This window comes from Chlorocebus sabaeus, chromosome 28, assembly GCF_047675955.1.
Source record: "Chlorocebus sabaeus isolate Y175 chromosome 28, mChlSab1.0.hap1, whole genome shotgun sequence".
Taxonomy (NCBI): Eukaryota; Metazoa; Chordata; class Mammalia; order Primates; family Cercopithecidae; genus Chlorocebus; species Chlorocebus sabaeus.
In genome coordinates this window covers 10,192,971-10,218,906 of record NC_132931.1, presented here as the reverse complement: position 1 = coordinate 10,218,906, position 25,936 = coordinate 10,192,971, and the positions used below count along the sequence as shown (strand labels likewise).

General features: G+C 55.4%; 1 protein-coding gene across 3 annotated transcripts in view; it reads right to left on the bottom strand.

Annotated features, from left to right (window-relative positions):
• Positions 1–2,874: 2,874 nt before the first annotated feature.
• RASA4B (RAS p21 protein activator 4B) overlaps positions 2,875–25,936 on the bottom strand; it is a 37,153-nt gene continuing 14,091 nt past the window's right edge. For 2 of the 3 annotated variants that reach the window (XM_037990460.2, XM_037990462.2), the window contains exons 6-21: positions 25,440–25,521; positions 23,418–23,549; positions 23,055–23,149; positions 19,126–19,243; positions 18,746–18,896; positions 18,394–18,458; positions 17,213–17,325; positions 16,821–17,013; positions 16,462–16,599; positions 15,756–15,900; positions 15,049–15,218; positions 12,922–13,059; positions 10,786–10,921; positions 6,740–6,860; positions 5,515–5,579; positions 2,875–5,403 (exon numbers count right to left, since the gene is read on the bottom strand). In XM_037990460.2, coding sequence (XP_037846388.2) covers positions 5,282–5,403; positions 5,515–5,579; positions 6,740–6,860; positions 10,786–10,921; positions 12,922–13,059; positions 15,049–15,218; positions 15,756–15,900; positions 16,462–16,599; positions 16,821–17,013; positions 17,213–17,325; positions 18,394–18,458; positions 18,746–18,896; positions 19,126–19,243; positions 23,055–23,149; positions 23,418–23,549; positions 25,440–25,521 — 1,984 coding nt within the window. In that variant the 3' untranslated portion in view covers positions 2,875–5,281. The remainder of the gene's footprint in view (positions 5,404–5,514; positions 5,580–6,739; positions 6,861–10,785; positions 10,922–12,921; positions 13,060–15,048; positions 15,219–15,755; positions 15,901–16,461; positions 16,600–16,820; positions 17,014–17,212; positions 17,326–18,393; positions 18,459–18,745; positions 18,897–19,125; positions 19,244–23,054; positions 23,150–23,417; positions 23,550–25,439; positions 25,522–25,936) is intronic. The other variant, XM_037990461.2, reaches the window with a different exon arrangement.

Here is a 25,936-nt window from a genome sequence, read left to right as displayed (position 1 = left end):
GTCAGGATCTGGGGAGGAGAGGAGAGGCGTGGTGGATGCTGCCAGAAGGGTGGCTGTGTGTGTGCACTCAAGATCCAGGTTTCCACTTGTAGTCCTAATAAGTCCATGCCTCTTTCCCTATCACTGCCTGCATTTAGGCTCAGGAGACCCTGGAGGCCGTACTTCCTGGACAGTAGGTCCTTGAAACCCAATGAGATCCAACAGGTATGAGGACTTTTGTGTACCCCTAAGGAAGTAGCCAGAGAACCATGTGCTGGTGATTTAGGGTGGGGTGGGGGCTGCATCAGGCTCAGCCGTCCCTGGACCCAGGCCTTGGGCCAGGAAGGGAGGGGAGGGACCCAATCCAGCAAAAAGGCTTAGGAGGCCCATAGGATGGCAGACCACAGGAGGCTATGAAGCTCTAAGGGGTCAGGCTGGTGGGCTGCTTAAGGGGGAAATGGTATCCACCAAGGCCACAGCCAGGAGAAAACACTGATATGGCCCCAAAAGCCATAGGGAAGAGGGAGAGGGCAGGCCCCTTGAATCTAAATCTCCCCTTGACCTTTTTTTTTTTTTTTTTTTTTTTGAGACAGGGTCTCTCTGTCGCCCAGGCTGGAGTGCAGTGGCATGATCTTGGCTCACTGCAACCTCCACCTCCCGGGTTCAAGCAGTTCTCCTGCCTCAGCCTCCCGAGTAGCTGTGATTACAGGCACCTGCCACCATGCCCAGCTAATTGTTGTATTTTTAGTAGAGACAGGGTTTCACCATGTTGGCCAGGCTGGTCTTGAACTCCTGACCTCAGGTGATCCACCCACCTCGGCCTCCCAAAGTACTGGGATTACAGGCATGAGCCACCGTGCCCAGCCCTCTTTACCTTTCAACAGTTCCTGGAAGAGCCAAGGTATACAGGCTGCCCCACTGGCCCTGCCCCAGAACCTAGCTGGGCAGCCAGGTCAGGGGTCATGTCTGAACCCTGGGACTTTGGGGGCTGTCCTAGGATAAGGACAAAGAGGGGAGGCTCAGAGCTTGCTTGGATGAGCTTTGAGAATGTGTTCGTGGCTGGGTGCGGTGGTCCTCTAATCCCAGCACTCTGGGAGGCTGAAGTGGGAGGATGGCTTGAGCCCAGGAGTTGGAGACCAAGCTGGACAACATGGTGAGACCCTGTCTCTACCAAAAGTACAAAAATGGGCATGATGGTGCACACCTGTAGTCCCAGCTACTCAGAAGGCTGAGGCAGGAGGATCCCTTGAACTCAGGAGCTGGAGGCTGCAGTGAGCTATGATCACTCCACTGCACTCCAGCCTGGACAACACAGTGAGACTCTGTCTCGAAAAAAAAAAAAAGATATTCTGGAAGACTCTGAAGACTCTGTCCTTCCTCTTTTTTTTTTTTTTGAGATGGAGACTCACTCTGTCACCTAGGCTGGAGTGCAGTGGCGTGATCTCGGTTCACTGCAACCTCCACCTCCCAGGTTCAATCTGATTCTCCCAAGTAGTAGGGATTACAATGCGCACCACCGCACCCAGCTAATTTCTGTGTTTTCAGTAGAGACTGGGCTTTCACCATGTTGGCCATGGTTTGCCAGACTGGTCTCGAACTCCTGAACTCAGGTGATCCGCCCGCCTCAGCCTCCCAAAGTGCTGGGATTACAGGTATCCTCAGTCTGTTTTTTTTTTTTTTTTTTTTTTTTGAGACAGAGTCTCGCTCAGTCGCCCAGGCTGGAGTGCAATGGCGCGATCTTGGCTCACTGCAAGCTCCGCCTCCTGGGTTCACGCCATTCTCCTGCCTCAGCCTCCCAAGTAGCTGGGACTACAGGCGCCCGCCGCCACGCCTGGCTAATTTTTTGCATTTTTTTTTTTTAGTAGAGATGGGGTTTCACCGTGTTAGCCAGGATGGTTTCGATCTCCTGACCTCGTGATCCACCCACCTCAGCCTCCCAAAGTGCTGGGATTACAGGTATCCTCAGTCTTGTTAATTACACTGGGGTTTGCTGTGTACGGTGAGATCAGGATGAGGGCGGTGAGGTGGTGACCAGGGGGACCCATGCTTCTGCTCGGGGGTTGGCAGAAGCCAGCAGGGCTTGGGGTTTCCCTGTTTGAAGCTCTCCACGTTGAGAGTGCAGAGGAGCGTGACGTGTGTGTGAAAATGCAAACCTGGCCCTCCCTGGCTGGAGGCTGGCAGTGGGCGAGTCTCTAGTAAGACCAGGACACGTATACTTTTTAAGCTTTTTTATTCTTGAAAAGTTAAAAGATACACAAAACTAGACTATGCAGGATAATGAGCCCCCACATACTCCGCATCTCTCTTCCGTAATTATCAGCTCATGGCTACCTCTACCTCTCCCCTCTACCTCGTCTCATCTCTACCTCTCCCCCTGACCCCCGCCTCTGGATCATTTTGCAGCAAATCCCAAATGCCCATATCATTTATCCTAAATATTCCATAAATATTCCACTATGTAGTTCTGAAAGAGAAGGACTCTTACAACACAACTGCGGTATCTTTTTTGTGTGTTTGTTTTTGTAAAGACGGGGGTTTCACCATGTTGCTCAGGCTGGTCTCCAATTCGTGAGCTCAAGCGATTCTCCCACCTCAGCCTCCCAAGTAGCTGGGATTACAGGCATGTGCCACCGTGCCCAGCCAAGTGCAGTATCTTATCACACCTTTACAAAATTAATAATTCTATTCATCCTATAGTTGATCAGTGTTCAAATTTCCAATTGCCTCATAAAAAGGTCATTTCTTAACATTTTGTTTTGTTGCAATTGGTTGCTGTAAGTCACCTAAGTCTCTCTTTTATACTTTTTATTGTAGTAAAATAGGTATAATATAAAATTTGCCATTTTAACCATTTTAAGTGTTTAACTCAGTGGTGTTAATTACATTTACAATGTGTAGCCATCACCACTATTTAGTTCAAAAATCTCAAGTTTCCTTTATTTTCCTTTTTTTTTTTTTAAATTAATTTTAGGGACTAGGTTTTGCTGTGTTGCCCAGTCTGGCCTTAAACCCCTGGCCTCAAGGTGATCCTTCTGCCTTGGCCTCCCGAGTAGCTGGGACTACAGGTGTGCACCGTCACACCCAGCTTCAAGTCTCTTTTAATTATAAAGTTCTGGCCATGCACAGTGGTTTGCAACTGTAATCTCAGCACTTTGGGAGGCCAAGGAGGTCAGACCACCTGAGGTCAGGAGTTCAAGACGAGTCTGGCCAACATGGAGAAACCCCATCTCTACTAAAAATACAAGAATTAGCCGGGCGTGATGGCGGGTGCCTGTAATCCCAGCTACTTGGGAGGCTGAGGCAGGAGAATTGTTTGAACCTGGGAGGCAGAGGTTGCAGTGAGCCAAGACTGAGCCACTGCAGTCCAGCCTGGGCGACACAGCGAGACTCCGTCTCAAAAAAAAAAAAAAAAAAAAAGAATCTATAAAGTTCCCCTTCATCTGAAAATCGAATGTGATTTTAAACAACCTATTTGAGCTCTGAGGTGGATGTCTAAGTTCCAAGCCCACTCCTCCCTTCTGAGGGTCCCAGTTTCCTGATCTCTTCTTCCCTTTCCTTCCTGGTAGCTTAAACAAGATACAGATAACAGGATAAAGGTGAGGAATGAATGAATGGAGGTAGGCAGATGTGAAAACAGCACCCCCCCTGGAGGGCTGGGACCACCTAGAGGCGCCCTGTGTCTGAGCTGCTGCTGTGAGGAGCCTGGAGCCGGTGGGCACTGGGAAGGAGGCAGCCTTTGAGTGGGGGGCAGCCGGGGAAGGAAGGAGGTTGGCTGAGCCAGGTCTGGAGGCCTCAGGGACTTCTGTGTCCTCATAAGGCACAAAGGCCCTGCCCACCCTGCCCCGGGGCGGCCCACAGTAGCAGCGGCTGGTGGTCCCTGTAGCAGGTCAGCCCCAAGAGCGGGCACAACGTGTGGCTTGGGTACCACAAGGCCGGAGGAGAGGGACAGGGGCCCTGCTCCTGTCACCTGCTGCTTCTGCCACCCCAGGACCAAGTCATCGGTGTGAGCCGGTGGCCAGACATCACTGCCCCACAGGCAGTGGGGACTCCTCTTGGGCTGGGGGCAGGGCTTAGTGGGTAGCCCTATGGGAGGGGGAGCTGGTGGGGGACCACAGGGACTGACCAAAGAAAGGCAGGCCAGATCCCAGGACACCAGGGGCTCTAAGTCCCCAAGAGTGCGGAGCGGGTCACAGTCAAATTTTGCCGACCATCGGACCAGCCCGGGGCCTCTATGATAAAGGCATCAGAGAAACCCCATGGGGCCAGGAAGGGGCTGGGGCAAGGGTGGGCCTTTGGGATCTGGGGTCAGAGTGGGGAAGGAGGTGACTGCGCGGCAAGGCTGGAGCTGAAGGTCTTCCGGAGAAGGAGAGTCCAGGCCTTGTCCCCACCCCGATCCAGGTCCCTGTGGACGCAGCTGGGAGCTAAGCCTGGCAGCCCATGTGACACAAAGGTTGGGGGGACGGGAGCCTCCACAGGGCCAACACTGCCAGCCACACAGCTAATGGGCTTGGGGTAAGGGCTACGTGAAGAGGAATGGGGTCTCTGAGCCCCGCCTCTGTGCTGTCCTCAGAGACACCCTAGAGAAAGGACTTGCTTGGGGGCTGCTTTGAGGAGAGAACAGCTGGTTGGACACACTGGGCTCTGTGGCCTGTGGGGCATGGAAGAGGGGACCCAGGGACATGGTGGGGACAGCAACTGGGAAGGGAAAGGAGTCCCCACCCCAGATGAGTAGGGGGAAGAAAGAGGGGGGAACAGGGATGCCCAGGCCCTATCCTTGGCACATCCACCGACAGCCTCCAAGGTTCCCCTGGGCCCACTTTCTCCCCAGACCCCCATCACAAGACCCCACAGCCTGGACAGTAACAGCAGGTTTACTGTTGGCAACAGCACAGCCCTGTGCCACCCAAGGGTAGCGGGTGGGGTGGCGGCCGGGTCTCCTGGGGCCCCGTTCTCCCTCCCATTCTCTAGGTCCCTGGAGGCCAGACTCCTGGGTGTGGCCTGTCCTAGCGGTGGTTCTGGCTGGGTCTGTCCTAGGCGGGAGAGGGGGGTCCTTGGAGAGGCAGTGATGGCTGCAGCGGCTGTAGAGGGCCAGGGACACTTCAGGCCAGCCATGACAGGCCCAGGCCTGCTCAGCTCTGCACTTCTGGGGATCCCCTTATTCCTGACTCCCCCTCACCCCCCCTTGGAAGAGACCTAGGCCCTGCACCCTGAGGAGGACGGGGGTGAGGGGTGCAGAGTCTGGGGGCGGGGGGGCCTCCGAGCGCTTGGCAGGGGACTCAGCAACGGGAGCGCAGGGCGGGCCTCACGTCTGCAGCTCCAGGAGGCAGTTGGGCTCTGAGGGCGGGGAGCCGGCCGGGCTGGACCTATGGGCCTCCCGGAGGTCCTGCAGCACCCAGAGCAGCTGGGCCAGTGAGTCCTTGGGAGCTGTGGGCAGAGGCAGCCGTGAGGGACCCTGGGAGTGAGCCTGAGGACCCCACCCGTGCATCCCTGGTGGGGGTTCCGGCCACGAGCAAGTCCCAGGGGGGCAGGACCTACCTTCGCCAGGGCTCGCGGGCACCGTGCCTGCCTCTGTGCCCCTGCTCAGCTCCCGGTGCCTCTCCCTGTGGGGGAGGTCAGAGTCAGGGCCAGCATCCTCTACCTGCCCTGCCGGAGCTTCTGGTGTCCTTGTGGGAAGGCTGGGGGTGACCCAGCATGGGCCTCCGGGGCTAGAGGTGGCTCTGGGGGTGATGGCAGGGTTGACTCTTTCAGTCTATGAAGAGGAAATACGGGCCCAGCCTCGGCCCCAGGCCACCTTGCACCTTCTCCCTCCCTGTGTCTCCTACTCCTCCCCACACCGCTGTGGGTTGACCAGAATGCCCTTTGGATTTTTTTTTGGTTTTGATTTGTTTTGTTTGAGATGGAGTCTTGCTCTGTGGTCCAGGCTGGAGTGCAGTGGCACAATCTGAGCTCACTGCAATGTCCACCTCCTGGGTTCAAGCAATTCTCCTGCCTCAGCCTCCCCAGTAGCTGGGATTACAGGAACCCTCCACCATGCCCAGTTAATTTTTGTATTTTTAGTAGAGATGAGATTTCGCCATGTTGGCCAGGCTGGTTTCAAACTCCTGATTTCAGACGATCCGCCTGCCTCCATCTCCCAAAGAGCTGGGATAACAGGCATGAGCCACCGCACCCCACCTTCGTGGGTTTTGAGGGCAGAGATAAACCCGGAAGAGTCTATGAGGAATGGGGAGGACCACACCCTTCCTCCTCACAGGGTGTAGGGGTGTGAGAGAGGAACGAGCTCCGGCTCCAGCTGGCTCAGGGGAAGCTGAGTGTGTGGGAATCACTGGATCACCTTGAAGTATCCCGGCACCGGCCGCATCTCCAGAGGCCCTGATTGAATGGGGCCTTGGCATCCTGTTTTTAAAGCTGATCTTTAAAAGCATCCTGTTTTTCTAAGCTTCTGCCAGGGCTGAGAACCACTGGATGAAGCAAGATGGTCAAGGATTCAGGGAGCTGGCCGAGGCTGTGCCTGTGCTCCAAGGGCCCGGGGAAACAGCTGGCCAGGTTGCAAGGGGGGCTCAGCACACAGCATGAAGCAGGCATGGCCTTGACCCTTGGGGCCTCCGTCCTAACCTGAGTTGGCCTCGTGCTGCAGAGAGGTACTCCTGGTGCCCTCCCCAGATGTGGCCAATTAGAAGAGAGGTGACCAGCCACCATGGAGCAGCCCCAAGCCTGCCACGTTCCCCGGGCTGCACAGGCTCTCCTGGGTGGGACTCACCACAGCATGGCCTCCACGCCCAGCAGGTGCCGGTAGATGAGCTGGGCCTCAAGGTCATGGTCAAGAGGGTCATTCCACTCCTGCAGGGTCACCCGTGACCGGGTCTTATCGCAGCCCTGACCTGGGGGCACAGAGAGGGCAAAGTCACAAGCAGACACTTGGGACTACCATGTCCAACTTTCTGGTTGCATAGATGGAGAAACGGAGGCCTGGAGGGGAGAGAGATGCACTTGGGGGACCCTGGTGAGGGCAGGGCTGGGAGCACAGCCTGGTAAGTCTGACCCAGGCCCTGCCTCGGCTCCCCACCCTCTGGGGGCAGCCACTTCTCCTGGGGTCAGCCCCTGCACCACGGGATGCATGACTGCAGAGCGTGGATGTCATCAGGATATGACCGGGGGAGCCAGGTAACTTTTTTTTTTTTTTTTTTGAGACAGAGTCTCACTCTGTCGCCCAGGCTGGAGTGCAGTGGCGCAATCTGAACTCACTGCAAGCTCCGCCTCCCGGGTTCACGCCATTCTCCTGCCTCAGCCTCCCGAGTAGCTGGGACTACAGGCGCCCGCCACCACGCCCGGCTAATTTTTTGTATTTTTAGTAGAGACAGGGTTTCACCGTGTTAGCCAGGATGGTCTCGATCTCCTGATCTCGTGATCCGCCTGCCTCGGCCTCCCAGTGTGCTAGGATTACAGGCGTGAGCCACCGCGCCTCGTCAGGGAGCTGGGTAACTTTCTGGAAGGCTGTCTGCCTGGAAGGGAGCAGGCTGAAATGTTAACATCATGGTGAGGTGGGCCACAGGGGGTTCATGCCTTACAGTGAGCTGCTCCTGCAGCTTGCTGTCTTTATGACCTTGCCAAGTCATCTGCCTTCCGCAAGCCTCAGCTTCTCCTCCACACAGTGGAATAACAGGCCCTGTCTCTTGGGCCACAGTGGGTCCCACCTTGCCAATAATGAGAAGTATCACTATGATGGTTCTAGGCAGAGGCTGCAGGTCATATCAGCCAGCCAGCAATGCCCTTACAAAGAGTCACCAAGAGGCCGGGCACAGTGGCTCTCACCTGTAATCCCAGCACTTTGGGAGGCTGAGGCAGGAAGAGAGCTTGAGGCCAGGAGTTCAAGACCAGACTGGGCAACATAGTGAGACCCTGACTCTATAAACAATAAAATAAAAAAATAGCTGGGTGTGGGGGCATGTGCCTGTAGTCCCAGCTGTGCAGGAGGCTGAGGCAGGAGGATTGCTTGAGCCCAGGAGGTCAAGGCTGGAGTGAGCTATGATTGTGCCACTGCACTCCAGCCTGGGTGACAGAATGAGAGAACCTACTCAAAACAAAAACAATAACAAAAGAGTCACCCATCCCTATACACGACTTGACCATAAATCCAGGGCTGGGCTAGAGTGGGTGGGTCAGTTTTCAATGGCCTCTGCCACACTGGGCTCTGGGGACCAAGGTTTGGCCTGGCCTGAAGGCCAGGGGACTCCAAGTGCTGAGTCTACTCTGTAAAGTAAGTGTGGATAACAGGGAGAAGGTCTCAAAAGTTCTAGAACTGTGCTGTTCTACAAGGTGGCAGCTAGCCACATGAAGCTATTTGAGTTAATTAAAATTAAAAAAACTTTTTTTGTTTGTTTGTTGTTTTTTTTTGAGATGGAGTCTTGCTCTGTTGCCAGGCTGCAGTGCAGTGGCACCATCTTGGCTCACTGCAACCTCTGCCTCCCGGGTTCAAACAATTCTCCTGCCCCAGCCTCCTGAGTAGCTGGGATTACAGGCCTATGCTGCTATACCTGGCTGGCTGGCTTGCTTGCTTATTTATTTATTTATTTATTTATTTATTTATTTATTTATTTATTTATTTATTTATTTATTTGTCTTTTAGTAGAGATGGGGTTTCACCATGTTGCCTCGGCTCATCTTGAACTCCTGAGCTCAGGCAATCCGCCCGCCTTGGCCTCCCAAAGTGCTAGGATTACAGGCGTGAGCCACCACCACACTTGGCCAAAACAACATTTTTAAAAATGTAAAACTCAGGCCAGATGTGGTGGCTCCCTCCTACAATCCCAGCACTTTGGGAAGCTGAGGCAGGAGGATTGCTTGAGCCTGGGAATTCAAGACCAGCCTGGACAACATAGCAAGACCTCACCTTTAAAAAAATTATTTTTAAATGAGCCAGGTATGGTGACGTGCCTGTAGTCCCAGTCTACTCAGAGGCTGAGGTAGGAGGATTGCTTGAGCCCAGGAGTTGGAGGCTGCAGTGAGCTATGATCATGCCACTGCACTCCAGCCTGGGCAACAGAGCAAGACCCTGTTTTACAAAATTAAACAAAAAAAACCCCTCAGCTCCTCAAGCCACATTTCAAGTACTCAAGAGCCACCGGTACAAAGGCCGGGCACGGCGGCTCACACCTGTAATCGCAGCACTTTGGGAGGCCGAGGCGGGCAGATCACGAGGTCAGGAGATCAAGACCATCCTGGCTAACCCGGTGAAACCCCATCTCGCATAAAAATACAATAAAATGGCCGGGCGCGGTGGCTCAAGCCTGTAATCCCAGCACTTTGGGAGGCTGAGACGGGCGGATCACGAGGTCAGGAGATCGAGACCATCCTGGCTAACCCGGTGAAACCCCGTCTCTACTAAAAAAATACAAAAAACTAGCCGGGTGAGGTGGCGGGCGCCTGTAGTCCCGGCTACTTGGGAGGCTGAGGCAGGAGAATGGCGTGAACCCAGGAGGTGGAGCTTGCAGTGAGCTGAGATCCGGCCACTGCACTCCAGCCTGGGCGACAGAGCGAGACTCTGTCTCAAAAAAAAAAAAAAAAAAAAAATTAGCTGGGCGCAGTGGCGGGCGCCTGTAGTCCCAGCTACTCAGAAGGCTGAGGCAGGGGAATGGCGTGAACCCGGGAGGCGGAGCTTGCAGTAAGCCAAGATCGCGCCACTGTACTGTAGCCTGGGCGACAGAGCGAGACTCCGTCTCAAAAATTAAGTAAATAAAGCCACAGGTGCTAGAAGCTAGAGTACTACACAGTATGGAGTCCTTCTAGAAACTCCTCTCTGCCATCCCTCTAGTGCCCAAGGCTCAGGGTCCCCTCCCACCCACAGCTCTGGATTGAGACCACCAGTATGGGGGTGTGCAAACCCAGGGGCTCTCTGGCTCATGAGCAGAGGGTTCCTCAAGTATGTTCCTCAGAACACCGGTTCTGTAAGAAGCTCCTTGGGGAAGAGAAGAGTTCCCTGTCAAATGAGTTTGGGAAGTGCTGGGTTAAACTGTGTTAGAAATGGAATTCTAGGCCGGGCATGGTGGCTCACGCCTGTAATCCCAGCACTTTGGGAGGCCAAAGGCAGGCGGATCATGAGGTCAGGAGTTGGAGACCAGCCTGACCAACATGGTAACACCCCATCTCTACTAAAAATACAAAAATTAGCTGAGTGCAGTGGCTTGTACCCGTGGTACTTGGGAGGCTGAGGCAGGAGAATCACTTGAACCTGGGAGGCGGAGGTTGCAGTGAGCCAAGATCTCACCACTGCACTCCAGCCTGGATGATAGAGCTAGACTCGGTATCAAACAACAACAACAACAAAAACAAGAACAGCTTGACCAACATGGTGAAACCCCATCTCTAGTAAAAATACAAAAATATTAGCTAGGCTTGGTGGCGAGTGCCTGTAATCCCAGCTACTGGGGAAGTTGAGGCAGGAGAATTGCTTGACCCTGGGAGGTGGAGGTTGCAGTGAGCTGAGATTGTGCCATTGCACTCTAGTCTGGGCGACAGAGTGAGAAAAAAAAAAAAAGAAGAAGAAAAAAGAAATGGGATTCTAACATGTTTTCGGGTCTCCTTAGAGTCATCAGCGAATTCACTCATATGCATCACAGGCAACACGGGGCATTTCCCAAACCACCTGGTCCATGGGACCCTTTCTGGCCAGAGCACCTGGAGGGGCCACCATTCCTTGGGTTAGGTCCCTGCAGGTACACAGCAGGGCTCAGGGCCCTGTCGTTCAGCCAGAGGCCCAATCTCGCAGTGGACGGATGCAGAGCCTGGGGTCCAGGCCTCCTCTCCCACCTGTCTTCTCTTTTTGGTGGCAGCAGCTCCACTTGTCCCCACGGAAGACACCAGGGTGGTAGGAGCCCAGCAGGCCAGTGTTGTTGATGCTCACCTTCCGCAGCGCAGACAGCCACTGGTTCAGTTCATTCACACACTGCCGGGGATGTGGAGGGGGAGGCCTGTTCAGATGTCACCTCCTCCAGGAAGCCCTCCTAATGCCAGATGCCATGTTCCCCACCACCCCAACCCAGCAGCTTTGAGTGAATTAGGAGAGGCTGCCCTTCCTCCAGGGTAACGTGGCCCATGCCGGGGTGCACGGCCTGGAGAGCAGGTGCGGTGGCTCACTCCTACAATCCCAGCACTTTGGGAGGCCGAGGTGGGAGGATCGCTTGAACCCAGGAATTCAAGACCAGCCTGGGCAACACAGCAAGACCTCATCTTCTCCTCTCCCACCTGTCCTTTCTCTTTGGTGGCAGCAGCTCCACTTGTCCCCGCAAAAGGCACCGGGATGGCAGGAGCCCAGGAGGCTGGTGTGGGCTGGACTTCAGCTGCCATTGGCCCCTTGGCCCCACTCATAGGTATTCCAGAACCCGCCAACTATATTTGGTGGCCCTGATATCACTACTTTTCCTGGTGGCTCTGGACCCTGACCCAAAAGGGAACCCCTAGAGGAAAGGGCACAGAGGGAGCAGGTCTGTGACTTCCTCTAGGACGGTCACGCCTGCCCCTCCAGCTGCAGGCTTCTTACTTGTCCCACATGTTCCTGCCCTAGTATGCATCTGGGTCACCCTCCTACAAGGTCCCTGCTCGAATGCCACCCATCAGAGGTCCTCCCTGACCACTCTTTATAGGGTAGACTGCTCCCTGCTATACCCCACTCTGTTTTCTCCCTTGCTCCCTTAGTCCCTTCTGGTTCCCTTCAAGTCACTATCACAATTTGACTTTTTTTTTTTTAAGAGACAGGGTCTCACTCTGTCACCCAGGCTGGAGTGCAGTGGTGTGATCATAGCTCACTGCAGCCTCCAACTCACTGCAGCCTCCAACTCCTGGGCTCAGGCAATCCTCCTGCCTCAGCCTCCCAAGTAGCTGGGATCACAGGTGCATGCCACCATGCCTGGCTAATTTTTTATTTTTTGTAGAGATGGGGTCTTGTTACATTGGCCAGGCTATTCTCAAACTCCTGGCCTCCAGTCATCCTCCCACCTTGGCCTCCAAAAGTGCTGCGACTACAGGCATGAGTCACTGTGCCTGGCCTGACATTTGAAACATGTATTTATTGGCCCATCTTCTCCCTGGGATATCAGCTCCATGAGGGCAGGACTCTGCCTCGTCTGCCATGGTATCCCCTTACCTAGAATCATGGCTGGAACCTAGGAGGTGCTCAGTAAGTATTTTTTAAATAAATGAATGAATGAGTTAATGAAGGAACAGATGAGAAGGTTATTTGAGAACATGCATCCAGAGCCACACAGAGCATAACGTTTGATTATTACACGTTGATACAGACACAGAAACACACAGGTGCCAGCTCAGACTTTCTTTTTTAGAGACAGGGTCTTGCTCTGTTGCCCTGGCTAGAGCACTGGGATTATCGGCATGAACCAGCGTGCCTGGCCCTAATCTCAGTTATCTGGAAATAGTTTCCAACAAACGGGTACAACGCGCAAATTTCACATCACAGGGATGCACCTGTCTGTACACTGGCCCATACACAGACAGACCTGCACATGGATGCCCAGGGAAAGACATGGGCCATGGCCTCCTGGGGGCTCAGACCCCTGGACAACACACACACATCTGTCCCCGACACCTCCCAGATCAGACAAACCCTGCGATGATTGATGTAGCTGGTAGGGGATCGAGAGGCTCAATCAACTCTTTTCTCATCCAGTCCACTCAGGCCACTCCCATAGCACCTAGGCCACTCCCACAGAGCTCAAGCCATTCCCACAGCACCCAGGCCCCTCCCATAGAGCTCAAGCCATTCCCACAGCACCCAGGCCACTCCCATAGAGCTCAGGCCACTCCCACAGCACCCAGGCCACTCCCACAAGGCTCATGCCACTCCCACAGTACCCAGGCCTCTCCCATAGCATCCAAGCCACTTCCACAGTGCTCAGGCCACTCCCACAGCACCTGCTCCCCTCCCCGCACCTTGCACTGCAGGTAGGCAGTCTGGGGCCTGCCGACATCATCCGTGTAGATGACCTGCATGACGTGCGAGCTGCCAAAGCTCTTTTCCTCCACCTTTTCCGCTGCCCGGATGTTGGCTAGCTTGATGAGGGCGCTTTTCTGGGGCAGGCAGGGAGGAGAAGGTTTAGGGACCTAGCCAGGGCCATTCCATTCCCCACCTCTGGGCCTCAGCCTCCCCTTCTGCAGCACCAGGGGTAGGTGTGGGAGACCCAGAGTGACCTCAGCCAGGGCAGAGCACAGACTGATGGTGACCAAGTGCCCAGCAACTGGGAGGGGAGGACCTGGCCTCTCAGGGGAGCACTCCCAGAAGGCCTGGGAGGTGGTGAGCTTTGGGGTAGTGTCTGGACAGCCAGTATTCCCTGGGCTACAAAGTCAATCCAGCCATGGCCAAGGCTGTGTGACTTTGCATTTATTAATTTTCCAACTTGCTTTTGTAGTCCCAGGCTCTAACAGTCATATCCTGGCTGGGCACAGTTGCTCACGCCTGTAATCCCAGCACTTTGGAAGGCCAAGGCAGGTGGATCACCTGAGGCTGGGAGTTCGAGACCAGCCTGATAAACATGGATAAACCCCGTCTTTACTAAAAATACAAAATTAGCTGGCTGTGGTGGCTCATGCCTGTAATCCCAGTTACTCGGGAGGTTGAGGCAGGAGAATCGCTTGAACCCAGGAGGCAGAGGTTGCGGTGAGCCAAGATCGCACCATTGCACTCTGGCCTGGGCAACAAAAGTGAAACTCCACTTCAGAAAAAAAAAAAAAAAAAAAGGGACCAGAATTAAATAATGCCCATGTAGCCAAATCTTTCAGCCCTGGCAAGGAAGATGCATAATAATCATCTGAGTGCTTTGGGAGGCTGGGGCGGGAGGATTGCTTGAGGCCAGGAGTTTGAGACCAGCCTGGGCAGCATAGCAAGACCCTGTCTCTGCAAAAAAAAAAAGTTAAAGAAAATTAGCCGGGCTTGGTGGCACATGCCTGTAATCCCAGCTACTTGGGAGGCTGAGGCAGGAAGATTGTTTGAGCCCAGGAGTTGGAGGCGGTAGTCAGTTACGATCGCACCACTGCACTACAGCCTGGGTGACAGAGAAAGAAATAGTTATCATCTCAAAAAATAGTTATCATCATCTGAGGAATCTCGGGATGGAAGGGGCAGGCCCCTCATCTGGTGGGACCCCTGAGCTGGTTCTTTGAGAACAGGGTGAGTGATGAGCTCCTTCACCTACCCCAAGCCCACTCTCACCTGCCCAGGGCTAGGCTGGGTACTCCTGGCCGACCATCCCCCATAGCCTGCATGACTGGGGGCAGGTGTACAGCAAGAGGTCACCAGGTCTGTGGAGGAAGTATGTCCTCAGCCCTTCCTGGGAGAAGAGAGCTTGCAGGAGAGGTGACCCATGACTCAGAGAGGGCTCTACAAGATGATCTTTGAGATCCCTTCCCACACCAAGCTTCCATGCTTCTATATTCCTGCCTCTTCCAGGAAGCCTCTCCTGGTTGCCCTAGCCTCCTCCTCACCTAGCAGCCCAGGTGATGTGCTTTCTTTAATAATACCATTTGCCTAAATAGTACTACCTGCCAGGCCCTGGGTCAAGACCCTTAGGGAGATCATCTCATCTAATCCTCAACAACTTGGTAAGGTCGAATCATCTTCCTCCTTTTTTTTGAGACGGAGTCTTGCTCTGTTGCCCAGGCTAGAGTGCAGTGGCACAATCTTGGCTCACTGCAACCTCTGCCTCCTGGGTTCAAGGGATTCCTGTGCCTCAGCGTCCCGAGTAGCTGGGACTACAGCCGTCACCACGCCTGGCTAATTTTTGTATTTTTAGTAGAGACAGGGTTTCTCCACGTTGGCCAGGCTGGTCTGGAACTCCTGACCTCAAGTGATCCACCCGCCTTGGCCTCCCGAAGTCCTAGGATTACAGGCGTCAGCCACCATGTCCAGCCCTCCTAGGTTCTGACAAGCAGTACAGATGCCACACACCTGGCTTTCTTCTCTGACCCCGGGGGACCTCAGGTGGGCTCCAAGGAAGGGGACAGGTGCCTCTAAGGTGCCATAACCTCTCAGAGCCTCACTTGCCGGCCTCCCTCCTTACCCACCTTGGAGCTGGGCGTCTTGGCGAAGCTGAGGGCCTCGGTGGTGAGGAAGAAGTAGAGCTTCTTGAAGGAGGAGGACATGAGGGGGCCCTTGCCCTTGGTCCTGTGGATGAAGAGTGGCCCCTCCTTCACAGGTGGCGCCTGCAAACTCAGCGTCCGCTGCAGGTCCAGCTCTGCCAGGCCAGGGAGGGAGGGGGGAATCGAGAGCCCAGTGAATGAGGGCGGGGCCGGGGGGCGGAGCAGTGGGCGGGGCCATGGGGCTCAAGGGCTGAGCAAGTGTGAACAGCTGGCAGTGGACGTGGTCATGGGGCTCAAAGGTGCAGCAAACATCAACAGCAGGTGGTGAGCGGGGTGACGGGTGGACTGAGGTAGGCAGGGCCATGGGCTTGGAGGCGGGACACGCGTCAATAGCAGGTGGCTACTGACCAATATGGAGCTCAAGGGTGGAGCAAATGTCAACAGGCACAGATGGTGGGTGAGGCCATGGGTCTAGGGGTGGGGCAAACGTCAACAGCAGGCAGTGAGCAGGGTCACAGGAAGCACAAACAGTGGTGGGTGGGTCTATGGTCTGGGAGCCTGGCAAATGTCAACAGCAGGCGGTGAGTGGGGCCACCAGAGGCAGAAACAGTGGTGGGTGAGGCCGTGGGGCTCAAGGGCGGAGCAAACGTCAGCAGTAGGCTGTGGGCGGGTCGGCGCAGGGCTGCGCTCACCATCCTTCTCCTCGATGTCCACGAGCTTGGTGATGAAGTCCTTCAGCTGCGCCACGCCCTGGCGCACGGTGGGCTGCAGCGGCTCCATCCAAGCCTCCTTGGCCCTGGAAGCCGGCGTGTCCATGTTGCCCACGTTCTGGACTGCCTGGAGGCGACAGCAGGAAGGACCAGGCTCTGCTGGGTCAGGGGCCTAGCCACTGCACCCCCTCTCACCCCCCAAGTCTTTGCTACTCAGCCTTAGAGATGGAGGCAGAGGCGACAGAGGCCATGCCCACGGGCCCCTTCCAGCCCCACGAGGGATCAGGGAGGAGTGGATCATGGAGTTTGATGCCTTTTTATAACTGAGACCACTTGCACCTTCCTCTGCAGGTTTAACAGACGCTGCTGCACTGGGTACCCCACCCCGGTGCCAGGCAGATAGGTGCAGCCTGAGAGTAAGTAGACCCGGGTTGGAAGGTCCCACGATTCACCACCGACAGGTTGGGCGGCCTTGGCCACCTCCGACCCCTCGCAGGCCTGTTCCCCTATCCATGAGATGGAGCTGGAACAAGGTGGCCACAGGAAGGCTTTGCAAACTGTGAAGTACAGTGCCCACGTAGGCGTGCCAGTGGCCTCGCCGGAGCCGGTAGGAACACACTGCAGTCCAGGCCAGGGCCCCGGTGGGACACCCAGCTGTGCATCCCCCCCTTGGCCGCAAGGCCCGCACCTTGGCCAGCAGGAGCAGGGTGCGGCTGGTGCGGGCGTCCGCGTGGCGCTCCCGCAGGTGGAAGAGCTTGGGAGACATGATGGCGGGAGAGAAGAAGCGCAGGCACAGAAAGCTGGTGACGGCGATGAACGGTACATTCTGCAGGGATGCGGGAGAGCGCGGGCTGGGGTCCCCCAGGCCTGGGCTCCTGGCAGCCCCCTCCCCTTAGGCTCCGTCCCTGATCCTCCCCGGGACACCGCCTCCCTTATCCTCCCCAGCGCTCCCTGGTTCCTCCACCGCTCTTCACCCGCAGCCCCAGCCCAGTCCAACCCGGCCCAGTCCAACCCGGCCCAGTCTAGCCCGGCGGGTGGAGGGCGCACCTCGTGCTGGGCGCCGGGGAATCGCTCGCGCACGCGCCGAAAGAGCTGGCGGAAGGTGGCGCGCACCACGGCGGGGCACGCGCGAACCGAGCGGCTGAGCGCGCTCAGCAGCGCCCCCAGGTGGGCGCGCAGCGTCTGCGCGCTCTGCTCTAACACCTCGGCCTCTGTCTGAGGGCGGTGCAGCCCCGAGCACCTGCGTGGAACGGGGCGGGGCGGTAGAGGGGGTCGCGGTCAGCGCCAGGGCCACGACAGGAACAGTGGCTCTTGCAGCAGCCAGGATACGGACACAGGGGACAATACATGGGTGGGCAGAGCCACAAACACACGTGCAGACGGGGCCTGATTCCACGCCGCTGCACCCCACATCCCCCCGGGGTTACCCCCGGCCTCACCCTACATCCTTAACTTCCACTTTGCTGGGGTCCAGCTCCACATACTTCTTCTCCTCAAACACCTTGTTGATGATGGGGCCCAGGACGCCGTGCAGGTACTGCATCCCGGCCACCTGGGGACCACCGCAAGTCACATTGATCCTGTCTCCCCCAATCCCACTCCAGCTGCCCACCCTCTCCCGGCAGCCGCTCCTGCACCATCTTCCTGCACTATCCGCCCAGGAGGGGGCCAGGTACACATACAGGGCAAACTGCTTATCCATGAATGAATAAGGGTGTGAATGAATGAATGACTAGAATTCTTAGCCCTTGTAATCCCAGCATTTTGGGAGGCCAAGGCAGGGGGATCACTTGAGGCCAGGAGTTTGAGACCAGCCTGGGCAACATAGTGAGACTCTAACTTAAATTTTAAACACACACACACACACACACACACACACACACACACACACTTTTTTGGTGGGGGGGGCGGGGAACGGAGTCTTGCTCTGTGGCCCAGGCTGGAGTACAGTGGCGTGAGCTCACTACAACCTCTACCTCCTGGTTCAAGCGATTCTCCTGCCTCAGCCTCCCCAGTAGCTGGGATTACAGGTGCCCGTCACCATGCCAGGCTAATTTTTGTATTTTTAGTAGGATGGGGTTTCGCCATGTTGGCCAGGCTGGTCTCGACCTCCTGACCTCAAGTGATCTGCCCACCTCAGCCTCCCAAAGAGCTGGGATTACAGGCGTGAGCCACCACGCCTAGCCACATTCTTTTTTTTTTTTTTTTTTTTTTGAGACGGAGTCTCGCTCTGTCGCCCAGGCTGGAGTGCAATGGCGCAATCTCGGCTCACTGCAAGCTCCGCCTCCCGGGTTCACGCCATTCTCCTGCCTCAGCCTCCCGAGTAGCTGGGACTACAGGCGCCCGCCACTGCGCCCAGCTAATTTTTTCTATTTTTAGTAGAGACGGGGTTTCACCATGGTCTCGATCTCCTGACCTTGTGATCCGCCCGCCTCGGCCTCCCAAAGTGCTGGGATTACAGGCGTGAGCCACCGCGCCCGGCCTAGCCACATTCTTAACCTTAAAGGGCTCTGAATGCGGAGATAGAACACTGGAGTCGAAGTCCCAGCCCCCTCTGTCGCTCTCTCTGAAGGTCCGTGTTGTCATTTGTAAGATGAGGACAATATAGCATGCAACTCACCTTCAGAAAAGACTCCATGGACTTTGAGGCCAGAGAGTTGCTTCGGAACAGGGTGTTGGTCTCACCTACAAACAGAGGCCCCAATGGGTAGGGGGCTAGGACAAAGCTTTTGCGGGAGGAGGAGGACAGAGGACCTTGGTGGCTGGGGGATCTAAGCTGGCCCCTCAATAAAGGGCCTCCTCGCCACCTCCCAGCCCACTGTCCCACCTCTGCCCTTGGATCTGTCCCATGCTGCCCTCAGCTCTGTCCCGTGCTGCCCTCCTGTCTGACCCCATCTGCCTCCTACAGGAGGAGCCCACCCCAGCCCAACCACCTCCCAGTGTTCTGGGCCCAGCTCCCTCCCAGGCCTCACTGGTGCGACTCAGCTCCAGCTGGAAGAGCAGGTCTAGGAAGTCCTTGGCCAGCCCCTGCCCCAGGAAGAGCTTGAGCAGGTTCGTGGCCACGTCCTGGCGACACTCGGTGCTGGTTGTCTCCTCGATGAGTGAGATCAGCTGCCCTGGGCCCTGCAGGGAGAGGCGCGGGGGATCCCAAACCCTTTCCTCTGGGGACCTCAGAGCCCCCGAGGGAAAGAGGACATTTTCCCCAAGGGGTGGCTGGGGATGGGGCCCTGGGTACTGGCCAGCTCCTCACATCCCCAGACCTCAGTTTTCTGCTCTGCAGAATGGGTTTAGGAGGACAGAGGCACAGGCCTACCACCGCTGGACCCTCCCACCCTGCCCGGAGCCCCCTCACCTGCATGCCCAGCTTCACCTCATGGCACAGCAGCTGCACCAGCGGCTGGTAGCAGCTGGAAGGCAGCACCATCTCGTCCCGCAGCCGCACCTCCAGCTGCAAGGAGCCCAGGTTGCCCCTGGAATGGGCAGCCTGTGACCTCTCCACCAGGGACCCAGGCCGCCCTGGGCCACAGCCCTCCCATGGCCTCCAGTTTTTTCCCTTGGGCCCAGCCTCCCATCTCTCTGCTCATGCCCTCCATCCGGGTACCCTGCACAGCTCTGCCTCCCAGGTTCCGCCCGGCCTATTTATTTTCTCTTTTTGGAAAGCCGTTCCTGCCTCTGCACTCAAGGCACCTCTATCTGTCTTCAAGGTCTGGCTCCCTGCCACCTCCAAGCTTGGGTATGTGGAGCTCCCAGCCTTGAATCTATAAACTCCCAGATAATGGCACCATCACGTGTACAGTTTACAGCAGAAGCAAATCCCCAACCCTCATAACAACCTAATGGGGAAACTGAGACCCGAGCCTGCAACTTGCCACATTAGATCGAGCTTCCAAGCTTCCCTGTTCTGACAGGGAAGGTAAGAACAGAGGAGGGTATGGACCAAGGCATGACATCCTCTAAGGCTCCCACTGCCTCTGCTCAGCACGAGCCTCAGGCACAGAAGCAGTGTTAAAATGGGCCCCTGGGCCTGGCGCAGTGGCTCATGCCTATAACCCCAGCACTTTGGGAGGCCAAGGCAGGCAGATCGCTTGAGGTCAGGAGTTCGAGACCAGCCTGGCGGACATGGCAAAACCCCATCTCTACTAAAAAAAAAAATACAAAAATTAGCCAGGCATAGTGGCAGGTGCCTGTAATCCCAGCTACCCAGGAGACTGAGGCAGGAGAATCGCTTCATCCTAGGAAGCAGAGGTTGCAGTGAGCCAGGATCACACCACTGCACTCCAGCCTGACTCTGTCTCAAAAAAAAGAAGATGGGAAGATGGGCGTTGGCTGGTTCTATGGAAACGCCTCGTGCTGGACACACGGCTGTCCACCTGCCCCTACCCTGTTAAGGATGGGAATGGGGGGAAGGGTGTCTGGGGCCTTCTACAGAGACACAAAGCGGAACCATCAAGGGCTGTGGGGCCACAGCACATAAGCCAGAGGGCTCCCTAGACAGGCTGCCAGATTGAGCAGAATGATCTAAGACACCCAGTTAAATGTGAATATTTTATTTACTTATTAACTTTTTTTTTTTTTTTTTTTTTGAGATGGAGTCTGGCTCTGTCGCCCAGGCTGGAGTGCAGTGGCCGGATCTCAGCTCACTGCAAGCTCCGCCTCCCGGGTTTACGCCATTCTCCTGCCTCAGCCTCCCGAGTAGCTGGGACTACAGGCGCCTGCCACCTCGCCCGGCTAGTTTTTTTGTATTTTTTAGTAGAGACGGGGTTTCACCGTGTTTGCCAGGATGGTCTCGATCTCCTGACCTCGTGATCCGCCCGTCTCGGCCTCCCAAAGTGCTGGGATTACAGGCTTGAGCCACCGCGCCCAGCCTATTAACTATTTTTAGAGATGGGGTCTTGCTATGTTGCCCAGGCTGGTCTTGAACTCCTAGGCTCAAGTGATCCTCCTGCCTTGGCCTCCCAAAGTGCTATTACAGGCAGGAGCCATCGTGCCCGGCCTAAATTTGAATATTTTTAGTATAGGTATGTCTCAAATAGTGCATGGTCATTCTTTTTTTTTTTTTTTTTTTCTTCCTGAGATGGAGTCTTGCTCTGTCACCCAGGCTGGACTGCAGTGGCACGATCTCGGCTCACTGCAACCTCCACCACCCAGGTTCAAGCAATTGTCCATCCTCAGCCTTCCGAGTAGCTGGGATTAGAGGTGCCTGCCACCACATCCAGGTAATTTTTGTATTTTTAGTAGAGAATACAAAAATACAAAATGTTGGCCAGGCTAGTCTCGAACTCCTGACCTCGTGATCCACCTGCCTCGGCCACCCAAAGTGCTGGGATTACAGGCATGAGCCCACGCCCGGCCATTTTCTTGAAACAGAGTTTCCCTCTTGTCACCCAGGCTGGAGCGCAGTGGTGGAATCTCAGCTCACTGCAAGCTCCGTCTCCTGGATTCAAGCAATTCTCCTGCCTCAGCCTCCCAAGTAGCTTGGATTACAGGTGCCCTCCACCATGCAAGGCTAATTTTTTGTATTTTTAGTAGAGACGGTGTTTCACCATGTTGGCCAGGCTGGTCTCGAATTCCTGACCTCAGGTGATCCACCCACCTCAACCTCCCAAAGTGTTGGGATTACAGGTGTGAGCCACCACGCCCAGCAGTTATTCTTTTTTTTTTTTTTTTTTTCCCAGTTATTCTTATACTAAAAAAGTATTCACAGCTGGGCGCAGGACAGGAGTTCAACATCAAGCCTGGCCATCGTGGGGAGACCCCATCACTATTAAAACTACAAAAAATTAGCCAGGTGAGGTGGTCCTAGCTATCTGGGATGTTGAGGTGGGAGGATTGCTTACACCCAGGAGGTGGAGGCTACGGTGAGCTATGATCATTACTGCACTGGTGGTACAGGCACATGCCTATAATCCCAGCTACTCTGGAGGCTGAGGCACGAGAATTGCTTGAACCTGGGAGGCGGAGGTTGCAGTGAGCCAAGATCATGCCACTGCACTCCAGCCTGGGTGACAGAGTGCGATTCTGTCTTAAAAAAAAAAAAAGTATTCACTGTTTATCCAAAATTAAGTTTTAACTGGGTGTTCTGTGTGTGGTTTTGTTTGTTTTTTGTTTTTTTAGAGAGTCTAGCTCTGTCACCCAGGCTAGAGTGCAATGGCACGATCTCAGCTTACTGTAACCTCTGCCTCCAGGGTTCAAGCGATTCTCCCTGCCTCAGCCTCCCAAGTAGCTAGAATTACAGGCGCCCGCCACCACGCCTGGCTAATTTTTGTATTTTTAGTAGAGATGGGGTTTCACCATGTTGGCCAGGCTGGGCTCAAACTCCTAACCTCAGGTAATCCACCCACCTTGGCCTCCCAAAGTGCTGGGATTACAGGCGTGAGCCACTGTGCCTGGCCTAATTTTTTATTTCTTTGTAGAGACACAGTTTCACCATGTTGGCCAGGCTGGTCTCAAACTCCTGGCCTCAAGTGATCCTCCCATCTCAGCCTCCCAAAGAGCTGGGATTACAGGTATGAGCCACCGCTCCTGGCCAAGGGTGTCCCGTCTTTTATCTGCCAACCCTATTCCTGGAGAATCTTTCAGAAGGAGTTGGAGCTATGGCTCAGGGACACTGACCCTGGAGACTTGAACCCTGGTCTGAGGTCTGTAGGGAAATTTTCAAAGGGGAAGTGTCTGAGCACTTGTTTTAGAAACTTCCAGAAGGCAGAAAGCAGAAGACCTGTACAACTTGTGAGCTAAGAAGACAGAGCCGGCCAGGTGTGGTGTCTCATGCCTGTAATCCTAGCACGTTGGGAGGCCGAGGCGGGTGAATCACTTGAGGTCAGGAGTTCGAGACCAGCTTGGCCAATATGGTGAAACCCCGTCTCTACTAAAAATACAAAAATTAGCTGGGCGTGGTAGTGCACAGCTATAATCCCAGTTAATCGGGAGGCTGAGGCAGGAGAATCACCGGAACCTGGGAGGTGGAGGTTGCAGTGAGCCAAGATTATGTTACTGCACTCCACCCTGGGCAACAGAGCAAGACTCCCATCTCAAAAAAAAAAAAAAAAAAGCTGAGCTGAGTGGGGGACTATGGAAAAAAAAAAAGGGGGGGTGGGAGGTGGAGCCCAGCCTGGAGGAGAAGGATGCTGGCCTGGTGGGCAGAGGCTGAGGGGGCCCTGGAGCTATGTCTCCTGACCCCTCACCCCTGAGCAGACCCCTGCCCCCTACCTGCCTGTAGCCAATTCCCAAATCTCAGCCCCCACCCCACCCCTTGAGGCCAGCTGCGCAGCCCCACGAACTTACTCATCATGCCGCCGGCTCTTCGTCTGGTCAGGCTGCAGCCGGAACCAGCCCTCCTCCGGCTGGGCCACCTGCAGTCTCTGGATGTCGATCACCACCTGGGGACATAGCGGCAGCCTTCCTGGAGCTGGGAGGCTTAGGTCTCCTCCTTGCCAACTACTATTCTTAGTGGGGAGGGGCCCCTTCCAAGGGTCCCTGAGTGCCAGTGGCGGTGGGGGGAAGTTGCTGGTTCTGGCAGACAGTGGGGGGTAGTCCCAGGCTTCCTGAGTGTCCCTCTCTGGGGAAGCTGGAGGGAGGTCCCTGAGGGTGGGTGGCTGCAATGGAGCCAGGTGCTGGGGGACACTGGAGGTGGGGGGTGGTGCTCACTTTGCCCAGGAAGTCATTTCGGCTGACAAGGTCCCAGTCCCAGGTCTCCACGCACAGCACCTCCGTGGCCCCCTCCTCCAGCTCAAACTCAAACGTCTCATTCCAGCGCGGGTAGCATGACTTCTTCACGATCTGCCCAGAAGAGGGTGGGAAGGGGTTAGGCTGATGCCACTGGACTCCCCAGGATGGGCGAAAGGCAGAGCTGCCCCAGACACCTCCCCTGGGTTCCCCACAGCCTCCTCGCCTTGGAGGCTCTGCCACAGCAGAGGTTAAGACGTCCTGTCCAAGCTCCCACCCATTTATCAGATGGGGAGAATTGAGGCCCAGGGTGGGGAAGAAACATATCCAGGGCCACACAGCAAAACAGTACTACTCTGCTGGTGGGAATATGAACTAGTACAACCGCTATGTAAAAGAGTGGAGATTCCTTAACTAACTAAAAGTAGAAACTACCGTTTGATTCAGCAATCCCACTACTGGGTATCTACCCACAGGAGAAGTCATTACACAAAAAAGATACTTGCACACACGTTTTTTGTTTGTTTTGTTTTGTTTTTAAGACAGAGTCTCACTCTGTCCCCCAGGCTGGAGTGCAGTGGTGCGATCTCAGCTCACTGCAATCTCCGCCTTCCAGGTTCAAGCGATTCTCCTGCCTCAGCCTCCCGAGTAGCTGGGATTTCAGGGGCCCACCACCACGCCTGGCTAATTTTTGTATTTTTAGTAGAGATGGGGTTTTACCATGTTGGCTAGACTGGTCTCGAACTCCTGGCCTCAAGCAATCTGCCAGCCTTGGCCTCCCAAAGTGCTGGGATTACAGGCGTGAGCCACTGCACCTGGCCAAGATACTTGCACACGCATGTTTATAGCAGCACAATTCGCAATTGCGAAAATGTGAAACCAGCCCAAATGTCCATCAATCAACAAGTGGATAAAGAAACTGTGGTATGTATATATAAGATGGAATACTACTCAGCCATAAAAAAGGAATGAATTAACGGCATTCACAGCAACCTGGATTGGATTGGAGGCTATTATTCTAAGTGTAGTAACTCAGGAAAGGGAAACCAAACATCGTATGTTCTCACTCCTATGTGGGAGCTAAGCTATGAGGACGCAAAGGCATAATAAGAATGACACAATGGACTTTGGTGACTCGGTGGGGGGAAGGGTGGGAAGGAGGTGAGGGATAAAAGACTACAAATTGGGTGCAGTGTATACTGCTCGGTGATGGGTGCACCAAAATCTCACAATTCACCACTAAAGAACGTATGTAACCAAACACCACCTGTTCCCCAATAACCTATGGAAATAAAATATTTTTAAAAATACACACACACAGGGCTGGGCATGGGGGCTCATGCCTGTAGTCCCAGCACTTTGGGAAGCCGAGGCGGGAGGATCACTTGAGGCCAGGAGTTCGAGACCAGCCTCGCCAACATGGTGAAACCCCACCTCTACTAAAAATACAAGAAATTAGCCTGGTGTGGTGGCGTGCGCCTGTAATCCCAGCTACTCCGGTGGCTAAGGCAGGAGAATCTCTTGAACCGGGAAGGCAGAGCCTGCCGTGAACTGAGATCTAGCCACTGTCCATCCAGTCTGGGTGACAGGGCGGGACTTGGCCTCAAAAAAACCCCACAAAACACAAAACAAAAACAGTAGCGACTACACAGAGAAACCAGACCTTGGTGCCTTCCTGCTCAGGACTGGGCCCCCCCAACCCTGGACGTTTCCTGGGGGTGGGGAAGGCAGCATGGGTGTTCTCAGATAAACCCCACTCCGGCTGTCTCAATCCCCTCCTTACCCCCAAGCATGGTCAGGAGTGAGCGGAGTTGGCCCCAGAGGGGCTGGGACCTATTATGTCCCCTAGAGAGGTTGCCCCCTTCTCTGGGCCTCCTCTGTAAGACTGTGGCCCCCAATCTGTCCCCCCAGGGGACGGTGAGCAGATGGTGAGGTGAGCAACGGGGGCACGGCTGGCAGGTCCCCTGAGCCTCCTGCCCCTTCCCTGCCCTCTGGCCTCCTCACCGAGGTCTCCTGTGTCCGGCCCTTGTAGCGCACTCGGACGAAAGGATCAGATGCGCCATTGCGGTCCTTTGGGGCCAGATCCCTGGTGGGGGTGGAGGAAGATTGGATCATCTACTTGTCCCTGAGCCCCCCTTCCCCCACTTGTCACCACCATTATGTAACCACAGTGGCCAAAAGGCCTGAGCACATTCTGTCCCTGGCAAGCTGATTGTGGACAGTGCGCCTCTGGCCTTTCTGGGCCCTGCTCCCATAGCCAAGAATCTCTCCCCAGGGCCGCCCATGTGGCCAAGAATCCCCCAAGGCGGAGGCCATAGATCCTTCCCACCAGGCGGCTGCAGGCCAGTGGGTGCACCTTGCTCTGGGGGTGCAGGGGGGTGGTGTGAGTGCTGCCAGGGAACTGCTGGGGCCATGTTCCCGGCCCTCAGTTCCCAGGGCTGCCCTGAGCCTCGGTTTCCTCATCAGGAAAATGGAAAAGTGAATTGCTACTGGGCTCAGGT